The 22,346-nt window shown below is 46.6% G+C and overlaps 1 protein-coding gene across 2 annotated transcripts in view; it reads right to left on the reverse strand.

Annotated features, from left to right (window-relative positions):
* Positions 1 to 22,346, reverse strand: part of LOC144479509 (phospholipid phosphatase 2-like) — a 129,691-nt gene that overhangs the window by 26,686 nt on the left and 80,659 nt on the right. For both annotated transcript variants that reach the window (XM_078198251.1, XM_078198252.1), the window contains exons 3-4: positions 13,384 to 13,535; positions 8,690 to 8,964 (exon numbers count right to left, since the gene is read on the reverse strand). In XM_078198251.1, the coding sequence (XP_078054377.1) occupies positions 8,690 to 8,964; positions 13,384 to 13,535 (427 nt within the window). The remainder of the gene's footprint in view (positions 1 to 8,689; positions 8,965 to 13,383; positions 13,536 to 22,346) is intronic.

Below are 22,346 nucleotides of genomic sequence, written 5' to 3' on the forward strand. Positions count from 1 at the left end.
TTCCCGCAGAGGACTGTAGAAGTGGGTCATTAAGTACATTCAAGGCTGAGATAGATTCTTAATCAGTAAGGGAATCGAGGGTTATGGAGATAAGGCAGGAAAGCGGAGTTGAGGATTATCATTTCAGATCAACCATCATCTCATTGAAAGGCAGAATGGACTTGATGGGCCAAATGGCCTACTGCCGCATCTTCAGGTCTTATCAGCCAGTATAGCTGATGGCAGAGTGGCTGGGTTTGCAACAAAAACTGCTGGAAATCTCAGCAGATCTGACAGCATCTGTGGAGAGGGAGAATGGAGCTAAAGTTTCGAGTCGGCTCAGACGAAGGGTTATTCAGACTCGAAACGTTAGCTCTGTCCTCTCTGCCATCAGCTACACTGGCTGAGAAGACCCTCGTCAGACCCCACTTGGAGTACTGTGCTCAGTTCTGGTCGCCTCATTACAGGAAGGATGTGGAAAAGATTGAAAGGGTGCAGAGGAGATTTACAAGGATGTTGCCTGGATTGAGTGGCATGCCTTATGAGGATAGGCTGAGGGATCTCGGTCTTTTCTCCTTGGAGAGACGTAGGATGAGAGGAGACCTAATAGAGGTATATAAGATGTTGAGAGGCATAGATCGGGTGGACTCTCAGAGGCTTTTTCCCAGGGTGGAAATGGCTGCTCCGTGAGGACACAGGTTTAAGGTGCTGGGGGGTAGGTACAGGGGAAATGTTAGGGGGAAGTTTTTCACACAGAGGGTGGTGGGCGAGTGGAATCGGCTGCCGTCAGTGGTGGTGGAGGCAAACTCAATAGGGACTTTTAAGAAAACTCCTGGATGAGTACATGGGACTTAACAGGATGGAGGGTTATAGGTAGGCCTAGAAGGTAGGGATATGTTCGGCACAACTTGGGGGGCCGAAGGGCCTGTTTTGTGCTGTAGTTTTTCTATGTTTCTGTGTAAGATGTTCATAGAATCATAGAAACCCTACAGTGTAGAAAGAGGCCATTCGGCCCATCGAGTCTACACCGACCACAATCCCACCCAGGCCCTACCCCCATATCCACCCGCTAATCCCTATAATCTACGCATCTCAAGACATTAAGGGGCAATTTTAGCACAGCCAATCAACCTAACTCACACATCTTTGGACTGTGGGAGGAAACCGGAGCACCCGGAGGAAACCCACGCAGACACGAGGAGAATGTGCAAACTCCACACAGACAGTGACCCAAGCCGGGAATCGAACCCAGGTCCCTGAAGCTGTGAAGCAGCAGTGCTAACCACTGTGCTACCGTGCCGCCCGTGCAAAAATAGGCCATTTGGCCCATCGAGTCTGCACTGCCTTTCAGTGAGATCATGGTTGATCTGGAATGATCTCTGATAGCTACAAGATGATGTTCTTGCCAATGGAAATTCAGAGCCCTGCCCTTACAATCTGATAGTGGAGTCAGACAAGCAAACAGTCCTCCAAGGTAAAGTGAATGATTAACCAATAGTTCAATGTTACACTGGTTTCTGAGGACAGAGACTTTTCCCCCATTAATCATTAGTTTCAGACAACCTCCAATGCCAATCTCTTAATAGGCAAGGATTCTCCTGGCACAACCCGCTGGGTTTAGTCTTCCCAGTAGTATCCCAATGCAAATTGGGAGGTGGGGGAGGGGTGTTTGTCCACAGATCTCTGAAAGTGGAAAGGCAAGTAAATAGGGTGGTGAAAAAGACATATGGCACACTCGCCTTTATCAATCGGGGTATAGATTACAAAAGCAGAGAGATCATGATGGAGTTGTATAGAACTTTGGTGAGGCCACAGCTGGAGTACAGTGTGCAGTTCTGGTCGCCACATTATAGGAAGGACGTGAACGCACTGGAGAGATTGCAGAGGAGATTCACCCGAATGTCGCCTGGGATGGAACATTTAAGTTTATAAAGGAGAGGTTGGATAGGCTTGGGTTGTTTTCTCTGGAGCAGAGAAGACTGAGGGGGGCGACCTGATTGAGGTGTTCAAGATTATGAGGGGCATGGAGAGGGTGGATAGGGAGCAGCTGTTCCCCTTAGTTGAAGGGTCAGTTACGAGGGGGCACAAGTTAAAAGTGAGAGGTGGGAGGTTTAGGGGGGGATTTGAGGAAAAGCTTTTTTTACCCAGAGGGTGGTGACGGTCTGGAATGCGCCGCCTGGGAGGGTGGTAGAGGCGGGATGCCTCACATCCTTTAAAAAATATCTGGATGAGTACTTGGCGCGCCATAACATTTAAGGCAATGGGCCAAGTGCTGGCAAGTGGGATTAGGTGGGCAGGTCAGGGCATTTCATGCATCCATGCAGACTCGATGGGCTGAAGGGCCTCATCTGCACTGTCATACTCTGTGATTCTGGGTGTTGATGGTGGTGGATGGGTGATCACCATAAGATTCGTCAGTGCCAAGCTGCACTTTTCCCTTTGGGGTTAAGCAATTACTTTTGGGTACACATTCCATAATAGAGAACAGAAACTCTACCAAGCCAATTTCTCAGCAGCCTTGTTTGAAGACCCCTAAAACTGGTGAGAGGCTTTCTGTGTTTGTCAGACATACAGCTGACCCAAATTTATAAAAGGCGGCACAGACTGAAGACTGGATCCGAGATCTCGGAGGCTCCAGAGCTCCGTATTGCCTCTGTGGTGCACTTTGCCACTGATCCAGTGTTTCCAGTCGGGACTACACAGAAGTAGCAAATCACACCACTAATTCAACATCGTCAGGGGATATGAAATAATTGATACCAAAATGGAAACTTTCATGAACCCACTTTGAGGCAAGTAACAAGTCACTCATTGTTCTATTCAGTAGGAGCTGCTCCGAAACTAGGCTCATATGACAAGCACACATTCTGATCTGGCAAATAAGCAGGAGGGTCAAGGTTGCCTGACAGTATTTCGCAATAGAAGGATGCATCGGTGGCCAAACAACTGGCAGACGCAGAGCTGAACAGAATGAAACACAGGACTGAGCTGGCAATCATCAGGACTCGGAACGGACGGCTCGAGATTTTTCCAAAAACTCTCCATTTCTCCCGAATGCTTTCTAGACCATTCTTACAGCCTGGTTAGAATGGCATTGGTAACTGTGGAGATTCAGGAATGTGCCCAGCTTAGACTCAGGATATCAAGAGAGAGCAATGTTTGAAACAACTTAGCAAGCTGTTTTGTTTTATGATGGCCAACCCAGTGGTAGGAGAATACGATCAATATTTGCTCGCGGAGGCAAGCAACTTTTAATTATGAAAGGATTTACTAATACTTTTAAACACCCAACAAATTAAACACTAAAACTTGCTTTCTTAGTAACCCTGATTAAAGGTTTCTTGGACTTTGCCTTGCCAATATTTAACCAGTAAATCTGGCACATGGACCAGGCAGGCCAAGTCACATTCGAAGCGATGAAGCAGCATTATTCGCATGAATCAGCAGTTACACGTCCAAATTTAAAATATCATAGAATCCTACAGCGCAGAAGGAGGCCATTCGGCCCATCGAGTCTGCACCGACCACAATCCTACCCAGGCCCTATTGCTGTAATCCAATGCATTCAGCCTAGCTAGTCCCCCTGACACTAAGTGCCAATTTAGCATGGCCAATTCACCTAAAATGCACATCTTTGGACTGTGGGAGGAAACTGGAGCACCCAGAGGAAACCCACGCAGGCACAGGGAGAATGCGCAAACAAACTCCACACAGATAGTGACCCAAGCCGGGACTCAAACCTGGGTTTGTGGCACTGTGAGGGTGCTGTGCTAACCACTGTGCCACCCCATAGTGAAATGAAGAATTGTTTGATTAGCGAGTCTAAATAATTTGAAAACAGCAAACAGCTCTGAAGGCAAATGACCTGTTCGCCTTCATTGCAAGAGGATTCGAGTACAGGAGCAAGGAAGTCTTACTGTAGCTGTACAGGGCCTTAGTGAGAACCACCAAGGAGTATTGTGTGCAGTTTTGGTCTCCGTTTCTAAGAAAGGACATAGAGAAATTGCAACAAGATTCACCTGACAGATTGTAGTACAAGGAGAAATTGGGTGGACTGGGCCTGTATTCACTGGAATTTAGATGAATGAAAGGGAATATATGTGATATGTATAAATGATTTGGAAGAAGGTGTAACTGGTGTTATCAGCAAGTTTGCGGATGACACGAAGATGGCTGGACTTGCGGATAGTGATAAACATTGTCAGACAATACAGCAGGATATAGATAGGCTGGAAAATTGGGCGGAGAAATGGCAGATGGAATTTAGAACATAGAACATTACAGCGCAGTACAGGCCCTTCGGCCCTCGATGTTGCGCCGACCAGTGGAACCAATCTAAAGCCCCTCTAATCTACACTATTCCAATATCATCCATATATTTATCCAATAACCATCTGAATGCTCTTAATGTTGACGAGTCCACTGCTGCTGCAGGCATGGCATTCCACGCCCTTACTACTCTCGGAGTAAAGAACCTACCTCTAACATCTGTCCTATATCTCTCACCCCTCAATTTAAAGCTATGTCCCCTCGTGCTAGCCATCACCATTCGAGGAAAAAAGCTTTCACTATCCACCCTATCTAATCCTCTGATCATCTTGTATGCCTCTATTAAGTCACCTCTTAACCTTCTTCTCTCTAACGAAAACAACCTCAAGCCCCTCAGCCTTTCCTCATACGATTTTCCCACCATACCAGGCAACATCCTGGTAAATCTCCTCTGCACCCTTTCCAACACTTCCACATCTTTCCTATAATACGGCGACCAGAACTGTACGCAATACTCCAAATGCGGCCGCACCAGAGTTTTGTACAGTTGCAGCATGACCTCCTGGCTCCGAAACTCAATCCCTCTCCCAATAAAAGCTAACACACCATACGCCTTCTTAACAACCCTATCAACCTGGGTGCCAACTTTCAGCGATCTATGCACATGGACACCCAGATCCCTCTGTTTATCCACACTATCAAGTATCTTTCCATTAGCCCAGTACTCTGTATTCCTGTTACTCCTTCCAAAGTGAATCACCTCACACTTTTCTGCATTAAACTCCATTTGCCACCTCTCAGCCCAGCTCTGCAGCTTATCTATGTCCCTCTGTAACCTGCCACTTCCCTCTGCACTGTCTACAACTCCACCGACTTAATTTAATCCAGATAAATGCGAAGTGATGCATTTGGGAAGAACTAATGTAGGGGGGAGTTATACAATAAATGGCAGAGCCATCAAGAGTATAGAAACACAGAGGGACCTCGGTGTGCAGGTCCACAAATCCTTGAAGGTGGCAGCACAGGTGGAGAAGGTGGTGAAGAAGGCATATGGTATGCTTGCCTTTATAGGATTGGGTATAGAGTATAAAAGCTGGAGTCTGATGTTGCAGCTGTATAGAACGCTGGTTAGGCCACATTTGGAGTACTGTGTCCAGTTCTGTTCGCTGCACTACCAGAAGGACGTGGAGGCGTTAGAGAGAGTGCAGAGAAGGTTTACCAGGATGTTGCCTGGTATGGAGGGTCTTAGCTATGAGGAGAGATTGGGTAAACTGGGCTTGTTCTCCCTGGAAAGACGGAGAATGAGGGGAGACCTAATAGAGGTGTACAAAATTATGAAGGGTATAGATAGGGTGAACAATGGGAAGCTTTTTCCCAGGTCGGAGGTGACGATCACGAGGGGTCACGGGCTCAAGATGAGAGGGGCGAGGTATAACTCAGATATCAGAGGGACGTATTTTACACAGAGTGGTGGGGGCCTGGAATGCGCTGCCAAGTAGGGTGGTGGAGGCGGACACGCTGGCATCGTTTAAGACTTACCTGGATAGTCACATGAGCAGTCTGGGAATGGAGGGATACAAACGAATGGTCTAGTTGGCCCATGAGCGGCACAGGCTTGGAGGGCCGAAGGGCCTGTTTCCTGTGCTGTACTGTTCTTTGAATCTAATTGAAACATGTATATTCTGACAGGGCTGGACAGATTGGATGCATGGATGTTGTTTCCTTTGGCTGAAGGGTCCAGGACAAGAGGGTCACTGTCTCAGGACATGGGTTTGGCCATTTAGGACGAGGAAAAATTTCTTCACTCAGAAGGCGGTGAACCTGTGGGATTCTCTACCATAGAAAGCCATGGAGGCCAAGACACTGAATATACTTAAGGTGGAAAGAGATGGATTTCTAGATTTTAAAGGTGTCAAGGGATATGGGGAGAGCGTTGGAGTATGGCATGGAAATAAATGAGCAGCCATGATCATGTTGAATGGTGGAGCAGGCTCGAAGGGCCAAATGGCCTCCTCCTGCTCCCATTTTCTATGTTTCAATATCATTTTAAAGTGTTCCTTATTTTTAATGACCCGTGTACGAATGCTTATGATGGTGCTGAAGGACATTAATGTTGTGAAATAGAACACTTTTGTCTTGGACATTCAGATTCGGTAATGTTTAGGAACTGGATTTTGTAGTGTCCTAAATTTGAATCCAAATCCGACACAGTTGCATTGTTTCTGTTTACTGGTTATGAAATTAGTTTAGAAACATAGAAAATAGTTGCAGGAGGAGGCCATTCGGCCCTTTGAGCCTGCTCTGCCATTCATTATGATCATGGCTGATCATCTAACTCAATAGCCTAATCCCACTTTTCTCTGTATCCTTTCATCCCCTTCATCCAAGTGTTATAGCTAACTGCTTCTTGAAGACAATCTCCATCCAGTTCTTTCTAGCCACATTTCTAGTCCCAACCGAGCACTAATAAACATCAGCTTGCCAAGCTTGCCAAGTGAGAAATGGAACCAGGAACTGAACTGGACCAGCCAAAGACGTGCAGGTTAGGTGGATTGGCCATGGTAAATTGTCCCTTAGTGTCCCAAGATGTGTAGGTTAGGAGGATTAGTGGGTAAATGTGGGGTTACAGGAATAGGGCCTGGGTAAGATGCTCTGTAGATGAATCTGAAGAATCAGTGCAGACTTGATGGGCTGAATGGCCTCCTTCTGCACTGTAGGGATTCTATGTATAAGAACGGTGGTTACAAGAGGAGGTCAGAGGCTGAACATTCTATGGCAAGTAACTGGCCTCCTGCCTCCTCAAAGTCTGCTCAGCATCTACAAGGCACAAGTTGGGAGTTTAATGGAATACTCTCCTCTTGCTTAGTTGAGCGTAGATCCAACACTCTCGAAACTCAACACCATCCAGGACAAAATGGCCCACTTGATTGGCACCTCAGCCGCCACTCTAAAATTTCACACCCTCCACCACTGATGCACAGTGGCAGCCATGTGTAACATGTACAAGATGCACTGCATCACTCACCAAGCCTCCTTCGACAGCATCTACCCAACCCGCGGCCTCTACCACGGACAAGGTTAGCAAACGCATGGAAGCACCACTCCCTGCAAGTTCCTCCCCAAACCTCACAGCATCCTGATTTGGAACTATGTCACTGTTCCTTCACTGTCACTGGGTCAAAATCTTAACAGCACTGTGGCTGTACCTGCACCAGATGGACTGCAGTGGCTCAAGACCTTCTTAAGCTTACTACCTTCTTAGAGGGAATTGGGAATGGGCAATAAGTTCTGCTCACCTCCCATGGAAGAATTTTATAAAAGGAATATCATCAATGCAGTACAGGATAGTCTTCTAAGATTATTGGGCCACTGCAGTTACTGGGGTAAAGTGAAGAAGGAGGAAGCTACCTTCTACATCTAGACCCAACACCGGATGATTCAAATTTAGGACACTACAAAATCCAGTTTCTAAACATTACCTAATCCGAATTAAAAACTACCACATATATCCTACCACTAAGGGGCGACACGGTGGCACAGTGGTTAGCAATGCTGCCTCACAGTGTGGAGATGCCGGCGTTGGACTGGGGTAGAAGAAGTCTCACAACACCAGGTTAAAGTCCAACAGGTTTATTTGGTAGCACAAGCCACTAGTTTTCGGAGCACTGTCCCTTCATCGGGTAAGTGGGAGTTCTGTGAACCAAATAAACCTGTTGGACTTTAACCTGGTGTTGTGAGACTTCTTACTGTGCCTCACATAGTGCCAGGGACCTAGGTTTGATTCCGGCTTTGGCTGACTGCATGAGTTTCCTCTGGGTGTTCTGGTTTCCTCCCACAGTCCAAAGATGCGAAGTGGATTAGCCATGGTAAATGCGCAGGGTCATGGGTTATGTGCAGAAAGGGGCCGTTCAGCCCATCATGTCTACATCCCTCCAGCTGATGTGTACAGATTCATTTTAATCCACTGCCGTAGACACAAGAAAAGGTGGACAACCTTGTTGCCTTTGGATGTTGGCCCTGATACTCAAAGTTAATTGAACATTCCACAACTGGTAAAGTAGAACCATTGCTTTATTGTTTGGATATTAATACGGTAAAGTTTCATTGTGACTCTCAATCCGATCAACTATATACGCACGGTGGCACAGTGGTTAGCACTGCTGCCTCACAGCGCCAGGGACCTGGGTTCGATTCCCAGCTTGGGGCACTATCTATGCGGAGTCTGCACAGTCTCCCCGTGTCTGTGTGGGATTCCTCTGGGTGCTCTGGTTTCCTCCCACAGTCTGAAAGACATGCTGGTTAAGTGCATTGGCCATGCTAAGTTTTCCCTCAAGAGTACCCAAACAGGCGCCAGAGTGTGGCGACTAGGGGATTTTCACAGTAACTTCACTATAGTGTGAATGTAAGCCGACTTGTGACTAATAAATAAATAAAAACATACCTTGCTTCAGTGACATTACGAACTGACCCCATGCAAACGTCCATCTGGACGTACTGCGAACAGTTCACCTGCGACATATTAGGGTTACACAAAGCCAGAAAACTTGGCCGAAGGCGTCCAACGGTGTATTTTGCAATGTCAGTCAACGATTGGCTCACGGAAGCGCCGAACATGAAGGTTCCCACCACCTTGTACAAGGCAGCCGCATAGTTGTTGAACTCAGACTTTGAATACAGTTGCTTCCGGTGAACCATGAAGGCTTCTCCGGCGGTAATCTACATAAAAAAACAGACAGGTGAGGCACACTGAGGGCCAAAGCCCAGAGAGCTTTTATGACAGGTCACCCATGAGGCTCCAGTTTTGATCCCAGATTTAATCGCTAGCTAATTCCAAATGGCGCCAGTCTTAAAGGGTAGCGTCAGTAACCCACTCTCGGGGAGCTCGGGAGCCAAGGGTCCGCCCACTTCTCATACTTATCCCACTAGAGGGTCAACATGCTGGGTGTAGGCAGTCCTAGCTTGCTTGTGGCGTCACTCATACTTGGAAAGACTTCTGTTTCTCATTGTCAAAGGTGAAACTTACAGGAGGAGGAAAGGGGACAAGAGGAGAAACCTGACAAGAAAAATAAAACAATGGTGCTTCCAGGAATATATCTTAAAATTGCACTGAGCTATGCCCATAGCCAAGGTACCGGGTACTTTAAGCAGTGCTCATGTGTTTTGAGATTCAGGAATAGTGGATGTTTGACTCTATGAAGCTCAGGATTAACCTGAGCAGCACGGTGGCACAGTGGTTAGCACTGCTGCCTCATAGCGCCAGGGACCCAGGTTCGATTCCTGGCTTGGGTCACTGACTGTGTGGAGTTTGCACATTCTCCCTATGTCTGCATGGGTTTCCTCCGAATGCTTTCCTCCCACAGTCCAAACACGTGCTTGTTAGGTGAATTGGCCGTGCTAAATTCTCCCTCAGTGTGCCCGAACTGGCACCGGAGTGTGGCAACTAGGGGATTTTCAAAATAACTTCATTGCAGTGTTAATGGAAGCCTACTTGTGACTAATAAATAAACAAACTTCAAATTGACCCTTAGTGTCAGGGGAATTAGTAGGGTAAATACGTGCGATTATGGGGATAGGGCCTGGGTGGGATTGTGGTGGGTGTAGACTCGATGGGCCGAATGGCTTCCTTCTGCACTGCAGGGATTCTATGAAGCCACGGGGACTCATGGAAACAAACAGAAAATCCTAAAAGGGGAATACCTAACACTACATAGTTGCCTGTGAATACACTGTGTTGCTGAATAAATTCAACAGAAATTATAGCACAAGGACTTCAACCAGTGTCATAAGATGTGGGCTTTCTTTAAAATCCAAAAAGAATATATCACTTATGCAAAGGGCATGAAAATCACTGCTTAGAGATTCCCCAAAAGCTCACTGACTTTATCTAATGGATGGCAGATCCATTTTATTGGGTCCCCAATTCAATCAATAGCTTGTGTTGAACCAACTGACCGCAGTCAGGACAGCAGCAAAATCAACCAGTAGAGAAATCAACCTGAGTTACCACTAGCGACAGCTGTCTCAATGATGCTCCCTCTTCCAGCCTCCACCCCACCCGACCCCAAACCCCTGTGAATAGATTATTAATGATGTGGAGATGCCGGCGTTGGACTAGGGTAAACACAGTAAGAAGTTTAACAACACCAGGTTAAAGTCCAACAGGTTTATTTGGTAGCAAAAGCCACACAAGCTTTCGGAGCTCCAAGCCCCTTCTTCAGGTGAGTGGGAATTCTGTTCACAAACAGAGCATATAAAGACACAGACTCAATTTACATGAATAATGGTTGGAATGCGAATACTTACAACTAATCAAGTCTTTAAGAAACAAGTTGTTTTGTTTCTTAAAGACTTGATTAGTTGTAAGTATTCGCATTCCAACCATTATTCATGTAAATTGAGTCTGTGTCTTTATATGCTCTGTTTGTGAACAGAATTCCCACTCACCTGAAGAAGGGGCTTGGAGCTCCGAAAGCTTGTGTGGCTTTTGCTACCAAATAAACCTGTTGGACTTTAACCTGGTGTTGTTAAACTTCTTAATAGATTATTAACTCATTATAAAAAGGTCTCTACCTGAATAAAAGCAAATTATTGCGGATGCTGGAATCTGAAACCAAAAGAGAAAATGCTGGAAAATCTCAGCAGGTCTGGCAGCATCTATAAGGAGATAGCTATCTTCTTACAGATGCTGCCAGACCTAGAATCATAGAATCCCTATAGTGCAGAAGGAGGCCATTCAGCCCATCGAGTCGTTTTTAAATTCATTCGTGGGACATGGGCGTTGCTGGCTGGCCAGCATTTATTGCCCATTCCTAGTTGTCCTTGAGAAGGTGGTGGTGAGCTGCCTTCTTGAATCGCTGCAGTCCATGTTCTGTGGGTTGACCCACAATGCCATCAGGAAGGGAGTTCCAGGATTTTGACCCAGGAAGGAACGGTGATATATTTCCAAGTTAGGATGGTGAGTGGCTTGGAGGGGAGCTTGCAGGTGGTGGTGTTCCCATTTTAGGGCGGCACGGTAGCACAGTGGTTAGCACTGCTGCTTCACAACTCCAGGGACCTGGGTTCGAATCCCGGCTTGGGTCACTGTCTGTGTGGAGTTTGCACATTCTCCTCGTGTCTGCGGGGGTTTCCTCCGGGTGCTCCGGTTTCCTCCCACAATCCAAAGATGTGCGGGTTAGGTTGATTGGCCATGCTAAAATTGCCCTTTAGTGTCTTGAGATGTATAGGCTAGAGGGATTAGCGGGTAAATGTGTAGGGATATGGGGGTAGGGCCTGGGTGGGATTGTGGTCGGTGCAGACTCGATGGGCCAGATGGCCTCTTTCTGCACTGTCGGGTTTCTATGATTCTATGATCTGCTGTCCTTGTCCTTTTAGATGGAAGTGGTCGTGTGTTTGGAAGGTGCTGTCTAAGGATCTTTGATGAATTGCTGCAGTGCATCTTGTAGATAGTACACACTGCTGCTACTGAGCGTCAGTGGTTGTAAATGTGGTGCCAATCAAGCGGGCTATATTGTCTTGGATGGTGTCAAGTTTCTTGAGTGTTGTTGGAGCTGCACCCATCCAGGCAAGTGGGGAATATTCCATCACACTCCTGACTTGTGCCTTGTAGATGGTGAATAGGCTCTGGGGAGCCAGGAGGTGAGTTTCGCCGTAGTATTCCTAGCCTCTGTACCAACCACAATCCCACCTAGGCCCAATTCCCGTAACCCCACGTATTTACCCTGCTAATCCCATTGACACTAGGGCCGATTTAGCATGGCCAATCAACCTGACCCGCACATTTTTGGAGTGTGGGAGGAAACCCACGCAGACATTGGGGGAATGTACAAACTCCACACAGACTGTGATCCAAGTCAGAATTGAACTGGGTCCCTGGCACTGAGAAGCAGCAGTGCTAATTGCTGTGCCATTGTGCCGCCCCCCCAAGAGATTTTCCAGCATTTTCTCTTTCGGGCCCTACCTGAATAATGGTCGAATGCGCCATGTAACAGGGGGGCAGTGGAAGTGTTCCTCATTAAACAGCAAACACCTTCAGGAGGAGGAGAGGAGGGGTCCCAAAGAATTAATTACAATCAACAGTCAGCATTGGTAGGGTATTATGTGGTCCTTATTCTGTCTCATAAGTAATTGTGTTGAGTTTTGATACCAACAGCTAATATAGCGTCTGACTTGGGATCCTTCGTTACTTTACAAAAGACTGACCAAAATATATATCGTGCAAAAAAACGCACATCTCTCTGAAAGACCAACATATCATGTTCAGTTAATGATGTCTTCTGCACATACCCATGAGTCTGTAGATGGCGCAGAAATGTAATGGGCTACATTGAAGAAATTACCTCTTGGCTGCACAGTTCTGGAAGTGCTAACTCATGCCCGAGTTATGGCTCCATTGGATACTGGCAGCCCTCTGATACCCTGCCCACATAACCATGCTTGGTGACCCAGCCCTGACACTGATTGTCAGAGTAATGTACAGTAGGGGAGGTCACACCCATATCCACATGGGCTCACTAGATAGCGATCAGGGGCTGATGTACTTCACTTCCTAGCCCAGGGATTACAACGGCCAATCATAATACCACAATCATCTAGAATCATAGAGTCCTACAGTGCAGAAGGCCATTCGGCCCATCGACTCTGCACTGACCACAATACCAACCAGGCCCTATCCCCATAACCCCATGCATTTACCCTAGCTAGCCCCCCTGACTCTAAGGGGCAATTTAGCATGGCCAACCACCTAACCTGCACATCTTTGGACTGTGGGAGGAAACCGGAGCACCCGGAGGAAACCCACGCAGACACGAGGATAATGTGCAAACTCCACACGGACAGTGACCCAAGCCGGGATTCGAACCCAGGACCCTGGCGCTGCAAATCAGCAGTGCTAACCACTGTGTCACTGTGCCGTCCTCTGACCAAGGTTTAGATAACTTAGCAGGACTGTGGCCTGAGATCAAGACCTTCTGGTTAATGTAACCAAGCTCCATCTCCAATTGATGCCTGAACATAGTGGGAAAAGCTGCCCCCTTTTTCAAATATTGCCTGGCAATAAGTTTTCTTCGCTGATTTATATAAATGAGCTCACTGCTCATTGGATTCATTCAGATCCAAGTAGGAAAGTCAGTCACTTACAATTACGACACAGACTGGAATAACAACTGCTGCCATCAGCCAGTGTGAAATGGTCTCCTTTTTGTAGGGATACTTTATGCTGTCATCATTGCAGTAAAACCCTCGTTTGTTTGGTTGAGCCTGAAGCGTCAATATGACAAACGGTAACGATGCTGTGAACGGGACAAAGAAGAAAAAAAAACAATGTCAAAGATGGATGTGCAGACGCACATTGTGTTTTCCCACATGGCAGGAGCAATCCACTATCATTGCCCCTACAGAGTCTGTCATGGTAAGTAGTCTCACAACACCAGGTTAAAATCCAACAGCTTTATTTGGTAGCACGAACCTTCGGAGCGTTGCCCTTTCATCAGGTGAATGAAGCGTTCGGTTCACAAACAGGGCATTATATAGACACAAACTCAATTACAAGATAATGGTTGGAATGCGAGTCTTAACAGGTAATCAAGTCTTTACAGGTACGGACAATGTGAGTAGAGAGGGGGTTAAGCACAGGTTAAAGAGATTCTGTCATGGGCTGTGCTCCGAGGTACTGCCGCACTCCACATGTACTGCCACACTCCACAGGTTTTAGCATCAGTATTGTGCCAAAACCACTTTGCACAGACTCAAAATTCGGCAAGAGTACCAAAGCTAAAATAAATTCGAAGCAAAGTGAAGCAAAACAAGACCATTTCTTCATGGTCCCTCGTTAAGTTTAGTCAGGGCATCAGGTCGGACACTGCTGTGAAATTGAACCTACATTCAGATTACAATTGCAAACCCTGAGCCCAATTCACATAGATTCAGCAGATGTAATGTGAATTCGCCTTCAGAACTGCTGTTGAGTCTCTTCCCTCCCTCTACCCCGCCAAGCTCCGACCAAGACCGCAAGAAACTACAAAGGGTTTGTGAATGTAGCCCAATCTGTCATGCAAAACAGCCTCCCATCCATTGACTCCGTTTATACTTTCCGCTACCTCAGAAAAGCAGCCAGCATTATCAAGGACCCTGAACATTCTCTCTTCCACATTCTTCCGTCAGGAAAAAGATACAAAAGTCTGGGACATCACGCACCAACTGGCTGAAGAACAGCTTCTTCCCTGCTGCCATCAGACTTTTGAATGGACCGATCTTATATTAAGTTGATCTTTCTCTTCACCCTAGCTATGATTGTAATACTGCATTCTGCATTCTTTCATAGAGTCATAGAGGTTTACAGGATGGAAACAGGCCCTTCGGCCCAACTTATCCATGCCGCCCTTTTTTTTTAAAACCCGTAAACTAATCCCAATTGCCCACATTTGACCCATATCCCTCTATATCCATCTTACCCATGTAACTATCTAAATGCTTTTTAAAAGACAAAATTGTACCCGCCTCTACTACTACCTCTGGCAGCTTGTTCCAGACACTCACTCTCCTTTCCTTCTCCCCTATGTGCTCAATGAACGGTATGCTTTGTCCGTATAAAGTGCAAGAAACAATACATTCCACTGTATCCCAATATATGTGATAATAATAAATCAAATCAAAGTGTCTACTATCTCACAGTGACACAGTCAAGTAGACAGCCCAGAAAATACCCATAACCGCACAATCAAACACAGACAAAACAATGTAGTCAGTGGTGGTTTGGAAAAAGATAATCATTTATATAAGCACCTTTCCCAATGTCAGGGCATCCCAAAGCACCTTAAAGCCAATCAAGTACTTCTAAAGTGTAGTTCTGTTGTAATGCAGGAAACAAGGTATCTAAATTTCCCCCACAAGGACACAAATAGTCATGAAACAATAACCATATAATTTGTTTTAGTGTTGTTAGTTGAAGGATAAATATTGAAAAAAAGTTAGTTTATTTATTAGTCACAAGTAGGCTTACATTAACACTGCGATGAAGATCCTGTGAAAATCCCCTGGATGCCACATTCCGACGCCTGTTCGGGTACACCGAGGGAGAATTTAGCATGGTTAATCCACCTAACCAGCACGTCTTTTGGACTGTGGGAGGAAACCGGAGCACCCGGAGGAAATCCACGCAGATACGGGGAGAACATGCAAACTCCACACAGACACTGACCCAAGCTGGGAATCGAACCCAGGTCCCTGGCACTGTGAAACAGCAGTGCTAACCACTGTGCCACCATGATCAGGACACCAGGTAGAACCTGACCTGCTCTTCTTCAGGAAGTGCAATGGGATCTTTGGTTAAGAAGGTTAAGGCTCATGGGATACAAGGAGAAGTGGCTAGATGGGTGGAGAACTGGCTTGGCCATAGGAGACAGAGGGTAGTGGTCGAAGGGTCTTTTTCCGGCTGGAGGTCTGTGACCAGTGGTGTTCCACAGGGCTCTGTACTGGGACCTCTGCAATTTGTGATATATATAAATGATTTGGAAGAAGGTGTAACTGGTGTAATCAGCAAGTTTGCGGATGACATGAAGATGGCTGGACTTGCGGATAGCGAAGAGCATTGTCGGGCAATACAGCAGGATATAGATAGGCTGGAAAATTGGGCGGAGAGGTGGCAGATGGAGTTTAATCCGGATAAATGCGAAGTGATGCATTTTGGAAGATATAATGTAGGGAGGAGTTATACAATAAATGGCAGAGTCATCAGGAGTATAGAAACACAGAGGGACCTAGATGTGCAAGTCCACAAATCCTTGAAGGTGGCAACACAGGTGGAGAAGGTGGTGAAGAAGGCATATGGTATGCTTGCCTTTATAGGACGGGGTGTAGAGTATAAAAGCTGGAGTCTGATGATGCCGCTGTATAGAACGCTGGTTAGGCCACATTTGGAGTACTGCATCCAGTTCTGGTCGCCGCACTACCAGAAGGACGTGGAGGCGAGTGCAGAAAAGGTTTACCAGGATGTTGCCTGGTATGGAGGGTCTTAGCTATGAGGAGAGATTGGGTAAACTGGGGTTGTTCTCCCTGGAAAGAAGGAGAATGAGGGGAGATCTAATAGAGGTGTACAAGATTATGAAGGGGATAGATAGGGTGAACGGTGGGAAGCTTTTTCCCAGATCAGAAGTGACGTTCACGAGGGGTCACGGGCTCAAGGTGAGAGGGGCGAAGTATAACTCAGATATTAGAGGGATGTTTTTTACACAGAGGGTGGTGGGGGCCTGGAATGCACTGCCAAGTAGGGTGGTGGAGGCAGGCATGCTGACATCGTTTAAGACTTACCTGGATAGTCACATGAGCAGCCTGGGAATGGAGGGATACAAACGATTGGTCTAGTTGGACCAAGGAGCGGCACAGGCTTGGAGGGCCGAAGGGCCTGTTTCCTGTGCTGTACTGTTCTTTGTTCTTTTGGCCGGAATTCTCCAGCTGTTTGCTAGTGGCGGATTCTCTGGTCCTGCCGACAGTGCACCCCCGCCATGGGTTTCCCGGCAGTGTGGGGTGGATTCAATGGGAAACCCCATTGACAATGGCGGAACCAGAAGATCCCACCCCAGCGAACAGTGAGCCGCCTCTCGCTGCCTCGAAACCTGCAGGAAGAATTCCGGCATTTGTATCCACCTGATAGGGCAGATGGGGGTCATGGGGGCGGGGAGGGGAGTAACATCTGATTTGAAAGATGACACCTCCACCAGTGAAGCATTTCCTCGGTATTGCACCAAGGTTTCAGTCTAGATAATATGCTCAAATCCATGATGTAGAGGTGGGAGTGCCACAGCTGACACCCAGGTGGAAAGATTTCCATGATGAGCAGAACTTTTAAAAACCACTTAAGTCTTAGACAGGAACCAGGAGGGAGAGGGCAATATGATTCTTGATGGAAATCAGGAAGGAGAAAGAAACAAAGACAGTCTAAGAAGGCAAGCAGCTGTAACATTGCAGATTCGGAACAGAGAGCCAAGTCATTACTCAGTGTCACTTAGTCCTCTGTGAGAAAGCTATTTTCATGATTTTACCATGCACAAACAGAACTTGAGATGAAAAATGCTATATAAGGCAAGAGCAATCTTGCAATGAATTATGCAGCAATACAAAATCACGCGTTTGAGAAAGGAGGCTAAACGACCAAATGGTTACATTTGTAGATCCACAATTGGCATTAGTTAGATGTCTGGATTATGGCGCGCACTCAGATTTTAAGGGTTATCAGGGGGCAGTGGAGGGCATTGAGCCATTCATTGGAAGTGGAGATTAGGTTGTTCAATATCACCAGACTTCTGCTCAGAGAACATTCAACAGAAACAAAACACAGTCAGGATACAGGAAACACTGGCAGCGTTAAGAAATCGTTTTTCTTGGATCAATTTCATGATTTATATTGACAACTTTTCAAAAGTTTACACATTTCTGGAATGTTCTTCAAAGCCTCTTAAAAAAATAGACTGCACAAGAACTTTTTGTAGTTGTTCCTTAACAGGCCTTTCTTTGGCAGGCCATCCCAGAGCCCCATGGAAAAACTAACCCAACAGCTCAGATTTTGTCATTTCTATTGTCCAATTTGATCTTTAAAAAAAAATACTGTTAACATACCCTGGTTTCCAAATCTCTCCTTGGCGCCACCACTCTTTCTCTCTAATCTCCTCTGGCTTTACAACCCTCTGAGATCACTGCACTCCTCCAATTATCAAAGTTCAAAAGTTTATTTATTAGTGTCATAAGTAGGCTTACATTAACACTGCAATGAAGTTACTGTGAAAATCCCCTGGTCGCCACACTGCGCCTGTTCAGTGACACTGAGGGAGAATTTAGCACGGTTATTGTACCTAACCAGCATGTCTTTTGGACTTGAGGGAGGAAACTGAAGCAACCAGAGGAAACCCACACAGACACGGGGAGAATGTGCAAACTCCGCACTGACTGTGACCCAAGCCAGGAATCGAACCTGGGTCGCCGGCGCTATGAGGCAGCAGTGCTAATGACTGTGCCACCGTGCTGCCCCTTTTGGTCTCTTGTATGGCCCTCATTTTCTTGATTCCACTATTGCTGCCACACCTTCGGCTGCATTAGCATTCAGCTCTGGAATTCCCACCTCGAATCTCCACTATTTTTATTTCTCCACTGTTTTGAGGTCGATCCTTTTGTCTCCGGCACTAGGAGTGGGATTTTCCAACCTGTGCCCACGTGGTGTGATTTCCAGTGGCAGAGGTGGCTCACCATTGGCTGCCACTAGTCTCACCGACATCTACGGCGTTTTGTGTGACTTGCCACCACTGGGGAACCTCCGGGGGGGGGTTTGCCTTTGGCGGGACTGGAAGATTCCGCCAGCGGGAAAGGTCAGAAAATCCCATCCTAGGCATAGGACTTGAGACACACACAGACTGTAGACATATTTTGGGATTTGCTAACACTTGTTTATTGGTTATGCATCTAAACAGCTTACAGAATAGGCACATTGCCCCCAGGCATATGAGGGAGACATGAGAGTCTAACACAGGACTGACTTACTGTCTGTAGTGCATCATCAGGGTAGGTGAAGGCCCAGTGGTATTATCGCTCTTAGTCCAGAAACTCAGCTAATGTTCTGGGGACCCCGGCTCAAATCTCGCCACGGCAGATGGTGAATTTGAATTCAATAAAAAAAAATCTGGAATTAAGAATCTACTGATGACCATGAAATCATTGCCGATTGTCAGGAAAAACCCATCTGGTTCACTAATGTCCCTTAGGGAAGGAAATCTGCCATCCTTACCTGGTCTGGCCTACATGTGACTCCAGAGGCACAACAATGTGGTTGCTCTCAACTACCCTCCAAGGGCAACTAAGGATGGGCAATAAATGCCGGCCAGCCAGCAACGGCCATGTCCCATGAATGAATTTTTTAAAAAATCATCTATGTCATGCACCTACGCTCCAACTACACTGTCTTATTTTTTGAAAAAGGTACTAAAGGATTTAATAATGGAGTTAAAATCTGCACTGGACTCCAGCAGCCCATGCCTCAGAAGAACACTGCTACTGGACCTACTGCATAAAGGAAGGAACCAACTTGAAGCTTGAAGGTGCACTGAAGGAGCTCGCTAAGGCTACTTAGACAGCAGCTTCCAAACCCATGACCACTGCCCATCTCAGATAGGGACAGCAGATACATGGGAACACCACCACCTGGAAATTCTCCTCCAAGTCACACACCATCCTGACCTGGAAATATATCACCATTCCTTCACTATCACTGGGTCCAAGTCCTGGAATTCCCTCCCTAACAGCACTGTGGGTGTACCTACACCACATGGGCTGCAAGGGCAACCACAGGTGGGCAATTAGCGCTGGACTAGTCAGTGACATCCATATCACATGAATGAATAATTATGAAGTTTTGGCTATTTTTCATGAGGAGCTTTGCTGCTCAGTACCGGAGCAAATGGTGTTTCCCATCTCCCATCGCTGGCCTCTCTGTGGGTCCTCAAGGCAGTCAAATGGGTGAGGCAAGGCAAAGGACAGCTAACTAGGTACAGTCATTATTACCTCCGTGCCTCCTTCATCTGCCAAAGTTCTTCAAGCTGCCTTTATTGGTTTCTTCTCATCCCGTGTTTCCTTCGATAATACCAATGTGTCTTTTACATCAATGTCACCATATCTGACCCTCTGTCCTGGGATTGGTCCTTCTATCTCGCACTATAGGTGTGGGACTTGGTACTCAGACTCCAGACATACCCTGGTATCTGCTTAACACTTGTTTGTCTGAACTGGCTGCAGAATAGGCACGTTGCTCCAAGGCACGATTCCAAACTCTCTCTCGAGTCTAAATAATACGTACCTTGAAGAAGTAGTGCTCTTCTCTCCGACAGGATTTCCATTTTTCCCTCTTACCATGCTCATCTTCATTGCTTTCCATCTTGCTTTTGATGTTTTGACAAGGTGTTTCCCAAAACTCACTTCCACAGCCACATCTCTTTCGTTAGCGACTGTCTTTGTCTCCGACTCACCCCACGTGGCTACATTAACACTCCCTTTTGCCTGTGACCATGACAAATCTGTCTATATCTCCTTTGTCTCAATCTATCCCTGGTCTTCTATTCTCCTCCACCCCTTTTCCAATGATATAATTATGTACATTTCTATCTCCCTTCAGTTCTACAGAAGCACCATTTAGACTCAAAATGTTAACTGTTTCTCTCTCCACAGATGCTGCCAGATCCGCTGAGTTTATCCAGCATCTGCAGTATTTTGCTTTTATATCACTGACTGGTGTCAGTGGCACCTCACCAACTACGTCATACATATCACATCTGTTAACCCTTTATTCTACATCCACCTTTATGACATTCCTCAAAACGTTGCTCTTTGAACAGAGGACGGCACGGTGGCACAGTGGTTAGCACTGCTGACTCACAGTGCCAGGGACCTGGGTTCGATTCCCGGCTTGGGTCACCATCTGTGTGGAGTCTGCACGTTCTCTCCATGTCTGCATGGGTTCCCTCTGGACAGCGACAATTCTGGAACATTCCTTCTATCTGCCCAAATTCTGAAATTTCACCATTTCCAATGAAAGCAACAAAAAAAAATTTTCCCCCTCAGAGAGGGAAGTTGAACTCAGATCTGTGGGTCTTCTATATTCAACAGCACGGCGAAATATGAACTTATAGCAGCAGATGCACACTTTTAGTTGGGTCTCCAAATTTGTAACTGGCACTCTGGCTTTCACAGACAGTTCAGTAAGTCAATAAGCTTATTCAGTGACTCAAGCTGAGGTGCACCGAGTTTGACCAACAACAATGATGTTTTGTTCAATAATTGAATGATTACGGGTATAGAGGGATATGGGCCAAATGCAGGCAATTGGGACTAGCTTAGTGGTAATAACTGGGCAGCATGGGCAGGTTGGGCCAAAGGGCCTGTTTCCATGCTGTGTCACACAGTGGAAATTTGTTATGTTTTGTCATTTTAATAAACTTTTACCACTTGTTTAAGAATGACTAATTGCTAACCTATAAATATACTTTGTGATTAATCCAAGAGGAAGAAACCATTAGGCAGAATTCTACACTCCTTGCAAGGTGGGGAGCCGGGGGTGGGTGGGGGGCACGTAATTGAATGGACGGGATTTCCTCTCAGATGTTGCCCACCCAAATCCAGACACAATTTCACACTTGGGTGGGCAGAGCCTTGTGTGGGAGCCTCAATTTTTAGGCTGGCAGGAGGGCGTGCGAATAGGGTGGAAATCAGAAAAATGGACTTTTCCCCAGCTCGGAGCTCTGGCCCTTCCTGCCTCACCCCCCCCCCCCTCCCGACACCACGATTACCCACCTCCCAACACCCATCCCGTCACCCCACCCTCCCGCCTCTGGTTCTCGTTCCAGTCAGAGCACTGCAATACCGCTTCTGGCCACTGCAGTGCTGTGCCTGGCCGGGTTAGAGAGAGCTTTCGGCCAGTCTGAAAGGCCACGGATGGGACTTCCTGCCAAGGGCGGGTAGAAGTCCCGCAAACTGCCAGTCAGTGCTCAAATGTGCGTTTAATGCAATGGGCTTCTGAGAGTTGGTACGGTAACATGTTATGTGCTGACTCTCAGGATGGCGAGCACCAATCACTCACCATCCTTAAAATTAATTCGCTTTATGATATTCTGTGCCTTGAGAACCATTCCAAGAGGCCAAGAGGCCAATTTGGAAAAGGCGCATGGTAGGATCACCAGCCCTAATCCAATGGAGTTTTTATTATGCGACCTCCCACATTCAACTGTCTTCTCACCCTTCCCCCCGCCACCAACAGCCTTTCTTCCCCATTTCTAGTGCCTCTATAACAAATCAAATGGTGTTCAAGAGATAAAGAAAAAAAATACTTTTTTAAATGCACACATTATTTTTCTCCAGGTTTGCTTGCAATAGTGTCCAGTGCATGAACATTTAATTTCTGGAAATTCTACTACACTGTAGTTACACTGGCATGTGGGACTGCGAGAGGAAACAAGGACCAGAAGATTACAAGAGGCGGGTCTGGCCTACACGTGACTCCAGAGCCACAGTAATGTGGCTGATACTCAACTGCGCTCCAAGGGCAACTAGAGATGGGCAATAAATGTTGG

Source organism: Mustelus asterias, chromosome 26 (genome assembly GCF_964213995.1).
Source record: "Mustelus asterias chromosome 26, sMusAst1.hap1.1, whole genome shotgun sequence".
Taxonomy (NCBI): Eukaryota; Metazoa; Chordata; class Chondrichthyes; order Carcharhiniformes; family Triakidae; genus Mustelus; species Mustelus asterias.